At 48.5% G+C, this 6,000-nt stretch overlaps 1 protein-coding gene across 1 annotated transcript in view; it reads left to right on the top strand.

Annotated features, from left to right (window-relative positions):
• The first annotated feature begins 3,288 nt into the window (after positions 1-3,288).
• GNPTAB (N-acetylglucosamine-1-phosphate transferase subunits alpha and beta) overlaps positions 3,289-6,000 on the top strand; it is an 86,086-nt gene continuing 83,374 nt past the window's right edge. Inside the window, exon 1 of the mRNA XM_069585154.1 lies at positions 3,289-3,703. Coding sequence (XP_069441255.1) covers positions 3,587-3,703 — 117 coding nt within the window. The 5' untranslated portion in view covers positions 3,289-3,586. The remainder of the gene's footprint in view (positions 3,704-6,000) is intronic.

Below are 6,000 nucleotides of genomic sequence, written 5' to 3'. Positions count from 1 at the left end.
GATTTAGAGACCTAGCTGCTGCTGCTGCTAAGTCGCTTCAGTCATGTCCGGCTCTGTGCAACCCCATAGATGGCAGCCCACCAGGCTCCCCTGTCCCTGGGATTCTCCAGGCAAGAACGCTGGAGTGGGTTGCCATTTCCTCCTCCAATGCATGAAAGTGAAAAGTGAAAGTGAAGTCGCTCAGTCGTGTCCAACTCTTTGTGACCCTTCTGCATTGCAGACAGATTCTTTACCGTCTGAGCCACACAGGGAATGCTAAGGGTAGGGATATAGTTATGAATAAGATAGGCCAGTCTCCTGCCTTTATGATGTCTATATTGCAGAGATGTGTGTGTGTGCTAGGCACTGTCATGTCCGACCCTTTGCGACCCTGTAGCCCACCAGGCTCCTTTGTCCATGGGATTTTCCAGGCAAGAATACTAGAGTGGGTTGCCATTCTTTTCTCCAGGGGATCTTCCCAATGCAGGGATTGAATCCACGTCTCCTGCATTGCAGGCAGATTCTTTACCACCCGAGCCACCAGGGAAGCCCCACTTATGTGATAACTATGTGTATTTGTTTATATATACATGATATATTTGCATTCACAAAAAAATAAGCAGTGGGCCATGTTATGTTTTGGCTCTTGGAATTCTATCAGAAGCAATGAAATTTCTTAATAATTTGCTTTAGTTATTATTTTGCAAAAATAAATAAAAGCTGTCTTGGCTTTCTTTTTTAGAAAAAAAAAAAAAACGGAAGGCATGAGGTCACTTACAATAGACTTGTGTTTTATGAGCGCACAATGTTTATCTTGAAAGGAAGAAGCAGGGGACAAAATTAAAGTATGTTTTCTGACAACAAGCAAGCTTTTCAAGCCTAAAGCTGAAAAGTACAAGTATTTCATAATGTTAACATTTTTATCTTTTTACCTTGAGTAAAGCAAGGACTAAGCTAAATATAGACATATCAGGAGTTATTTCAACTTTGCTTAAATCAACTAAAGCTCTCTGTTTAGGGTCATTTTCTTATCAAGCTCAAAGTATGCCTTCCAAGTACACCATATCCATATTCGAGGTTTATAGTTTGCAAGCCCAGGGCAAGAGGCTCTTCATTGTGTAGGACTGTTTACTTTGGTTGTTCATTTTTCATCAAGACTGAGCAAAAGGTGACTCAGAGATAGATGGTGTTTAGGTGCCCAACACTTAAAGCATTCTTGTCTCCTGAGTTTCAAACTCATTGAGAATATAGTGTAAGATACAGACAGATGGAGATGGATCATTGGCTTTAGCGCTGATACAGTTAATTGAAGAATGTTGTTCACCTCTTCGAACCAGAGAGCAGCTAATAATTTCTCTCTGAATGAAACACACTTTCTAGGCCCAGGCCCAGGCTGGGCCCTAGGTGCTCCTATGGTTGGCAGATAGTGGATGAGAACTGTCTCGGCAGACAAGCTCAATTCCTTGCAACCTCACCAGTCAGGTATTTCCCTCCTCTCCTGGGATGAGGGGTGGAAAGAGACACCAGGGGTGTTAATAAAATGTTGAAAGAGAAAACTGTGTGTCCTGATAGGAAATATTGTTGTTGCAAACCCCTTGAGACTTAAGTCCTCTGGTTTTATCCAGTCAACCCTAAAGGAAATCAACCCTGAATATTTATTGGAAGGACTGATGCTGAAGTTGAAGCTCCAATACTTTGGCCACCTGATGCAAAGAGCTGACTCATTGGAAGAGACCCTGATGCTGGGAAAGATTGAAGGCAGGAGGAGAAGGGGACAACAGAGGATGAGATGGTTGCACAGCATCAGTGGACATGAGTGAGCAAACTGCGTAAGGTGGTGAAGGACAGGGAAACCTGGCGTGCTGCATTCCATGGGGGTGAAAAGAACTGGACACGACTGAGGGACTGAACAGCAGCAACACTGTCCACAGGCTTCCCAGGTGGCTCAGTGGTGAAGAATCCGCCTGGCAACGCATGAGCCACAGGAGACTCGGGTTCAATTTCTGGGTCGGGAAGATCCCCTGGAGTAGGAAATGGCAACCTACTCCAGTATTCTTGCCTGGGAAATACCAGGGACAGAGGAATGTGGTGGGTTACAGTCTGTGGGGTTGCAAGGAGTCAGACACGACTGAGCATGCACGCATGGATAATCTCCACACCCCCTCTTCTACCTGAAGGCCCTCTTAAAAATCATCTGGGGCCAAAGTAGAAATAACTGACCTCCTTTGTATGGGTTCCCATCCAATACATGGCACAACGTCTGCTGTAACAACGTTTTTTTTGTTTTTTTTTTAAATAGTATTTAGTGGTTTCTGTGTTTATCTTCCCAACTAGACTCTCTCTGGGAACAGTGGCCAGATCTAGTTCATTTCCAACTGTTTTTTTGGCCCTGCCTGAACAACAACAACAAGGGGGCCTGGGAGATCTTAGTTTTCTGACCAGGGACGTAGACCTAGGCTACTGCAGTGGAAGGAAGGAGTCCTAATCACCGGACAGCCAGGGAATTCCCTCTAGTTCATTTTGGAATACCTGACATCAAGCACCCTGCCAGACACTGGACACTAAATACATATTTAATAAATAGGTGAATGAATGGATTTCATTTTTAGCACATTTAGTGGTGTTGGAGAAGGCTCTTGAGAGTCCCTTGGACTGCAAGGAGATCCAACCAGTCCATCCTAAAGGAGATCTGTCCTAGGTGTTCATTGGAAGGACTGATGTTGAAGCTGACACTTCAATACTTCGGCCACCTAATGTGAAGAGCTGACTCATTGGAAAAGACCCTGATGCTGGGAAAGATTGAGGGCAGGAGGAGAAGGGGACGCGACAGAGAATGAGATGGTTGGATGGCATCACCAACTCGATGGACATGGGTTTGGGTGGACTCCGGGAGTTGGTGATGGACAGGGAGGCCTGGCCTGCAGTTCATGGGGTCACAGAGTCGGACACAACTGAGCGACTGAACTGAACTAAGTCCTCCAAATTCCTCTTTCAACAATATGGTTAGATAGCGGGAGGGGAAAAGAGATCTATAACAGCGTCTCCTCCTAGCGTTGTGAAAAACCATGATTTGCCAATCATTGTAAATGCAGGAAGGGTTTTGTGCATAAAAACACTGGTGCCAGTGCAGCACTGTCTGGGACACGGCCTCCTTACAGCACTGTCCAGTCGCCGGCACAACTCAGTTTCAAGGATCCCTGCCAGGCCAGAAGAGCGCACCGCGCACGCGCAGTCACGGGGGCTCGCGCTTGTCCTCCGCCCCTCCGCCCTCCAGGTGGCGCTGCCGGCCCGTTCGCCGCCGCCGCCGCCGCCGCCGCCGCCGTCGCCGCCGTCACTAGCCCTGCTAGACTGGGGCGGCGCCGGCTGCCTTGGGGGCCGCGCGACCGCCTTCGCCGCTAGGAGGGCGTGGGTTCCTGGCTCCCGGAAGCGGCGGCCGCGGCGTGGAGCCGAGCGGGCGTCGGTCCCCGGAGCGGCAATGCGCGGCGGCCGGAGGCTGTGACCTGAGCGCGGCGGCCCTGCGGGGGCCGCGGAATGGCGGCTCTTTGAGGCGGCAGCGGCGGCGTCTCCGACTCCCCGGGCGCGGCGCGGCGTGGCGGCGGCCGGGGTGATGCTGCTCAAGCTCTTGCAGAGACAGACCTATACCTGCCTGTCCCACAGGTATGGGCTCTACGTCTGTTTCGTGGGCGTCGTTGTCACCATCGTCTCCGCCTTCCAGTTCGGAGAGGTGAGTAGCGGTGCGGGAGCCCTTGCCAGGGCTCCCTGGACTGGCAAGACCGCGCGGTGTCCCGGCCCCGGCGCGCTGCACTCTTGCCTCCCCATCCTCCCTGCAGACACAGAGATGAGCCCAGCGCCTGCCCTTCCCTCGGGGGCGCCGCCAACTCAGACAGCTCCTGTCCGGGCTGCGGCTTCAGCATCTGGGGTCCAGATCTCGCCTCCCGACGGTTTGGGAGATCCGCGCTCCTTCTGCGGAATCCTTTTCCCTCCAGGTGCCTTCAGCAGGGTCCCCGAGTCATTTGACTTTCTCCCTAAGGCCTTGTTGTGCACGCAGCCCCCCTCCCGGGACCCAGAGTTCCTAAATTTCACCGAATTCTCAGTCCTTGCCCCTCCTGCGGCTTCCTCCTCTAGTGTCTCCCTTGTAACCTTTTCCCTTTACAGAGGCGCTTTATATTCTTAATCCCGTTTCTTCCCGGATGTCAAAACTTTGTCCAAGAGGGGTGTTTTCTTGGCCCGAGAATTTGCTATGGGCAGAGTGTACTGGCCCCATATTTAAAGGACTTACATGTGAAAGGTTTTGTTGTTTTTGTTTTTTTTCCTTACATTTTTGCTCTCTTATTAGAGGCTGTACTGGTAGGTGTACATACACTGGTGTGGGAGCGCCCCTGACAGCTCCTGCTCTTCTCTATAATGAGATAGCTGAGGCCAGGGCCCCTTCATGTGACCGTGACGCCCTTAACCATCTTGGACTCCAGCGCCCGATCTCTTGGGAACCAGCACAAGCCTTCAGGTCATGGGATATGCTAATAACTTAGATTCCGGATCACACTAGCCCAACCTTTCCTAATCTGCTCATAGTTGATAATGCTTAGAGTAACTCGGGATGACTGTAAACCCCAGAGGGTCCAAGCAACAGGTTTGGCAGATGGAAACACCCAGGTTTAATAGCTTTTGTGCCCCTCTGGATATGGACTTTAAACATTTTCTTGAGTGAAACAGCCCTTTGGTTGAGGTTGCATAGTTATTTCACAATTGACCATCCAATATGGTATTCTTCGTAGTAAACAAATGTGTAGGAGACTAGGAGTAGGTGAGAACTGAAAGTGTACCTGGATGTGATTTTAGAGAACACCTCATTTTAAAATGTGGCCGTAGCAACTGGAAGACAGTTGTGTTTTCAGGTTGTTATAAATCCATCTCTTTGTTTTAATATATATATGTATTTTGGGGGGTGAGTGGGTGGGTAAGAGGTTGCAAAACGTTATAAAATGAACAGAGTGCTGTTCAGAAATCCCACATTATACATTTGCTATGTACACAGAATATATATACATTTCCAGCATGAAGTCGACTCATGATGGATTCTGGGCTCCATAAGAGAGGGCGCTGTCTTTAACCACTGTGACCAGGTGCTGTGTCAGGTAATGCCAGAGTATACAGTCTAAATATTTGTCTGATGAATGAATAAATTATATGGGACAATTTTCAAGTTTCCAGTTTTAGTAGTTCTTGGTCTAGGGGCTGATGAAAATAAGTCTTATTAAGTAAGGATTGAGAAAGCGACCCAGACCTCTAAGGGTGAAATATGTACTTAATATTATACCACCTGCTGTTCCTATTTTGTTCATGTATTACACTTTAATACAGTGATGATATGTGTACCTGGTTATGTCCTATTGCTGATAGAAGATTTGTAAGGCAAGTGCAGAGAAAAAGAGAGCGAGTTGGGCAGTCAGGCAAGAAAAGGAAATTTATTAGCAGGAAAAGAGAGGGTGACTGGCACTTAAGGAAAACCAGCATTCTCCCTTTCTGACAGAGTCCTTATACCCCACCAATGAAAAAGTCTGAGGGATGGTCACGTAGCCGGAGGTCTGGAATCTGGTGGTCTTGCAGCTTTGAGAAGATAAGCGCCAGTGAGATAACGGGATGCCATTTGGGCAGTTTGGTTAGTCCCACAGATCACTGTGATTTTATCCTTTGTTTGCAAGGTCGACATAAAGAGCCATCTTATCAATGAGACCCCATGTAGGCCCTATCATTCCAGCCTTTTGATTTAGGATAAGGGCTGAAGGTCAGTCATCTGTAACTGCTTCCTGCGGGACAGGGGCTTCCTGGGGGTAAGGTAAGAAAAGGCTGGAATGCGGGTCAAGGGGATTTCTGTGGGGTCGTAGTTCGTGGATAGTTGGTGAAGGCTTGTAAGTGGTCCTGAAGAAATTTTGAAAAAAGATGCATTAAACATGGGCTGAAAGTTAGAATAAGGGTAAGTAGGAGAGGGCCTAGAAAAGGTAGGACCCAGGGCATCCAATT

Source organism: Ovis canadensis, chromosome 3, assembly GCF_042477335.2.
Source record: "Ovis canadensis isolate MfBH-ARS-UI-01 breed Bighorn chromosome 3, ARS-UI_OviCan_v2, whole genome shotgun sequence".
Lineage (NCBI taxonomy): Eukaryota > Metazoa > Chordata > Mammalia > Artiodactyla > Bovidae > Ovis > Ovis canadensis.
Note: the sequence above shows the minus strand (reverse complement) of the source record. Positions and strands in the feature narration are given on the sequence as shown.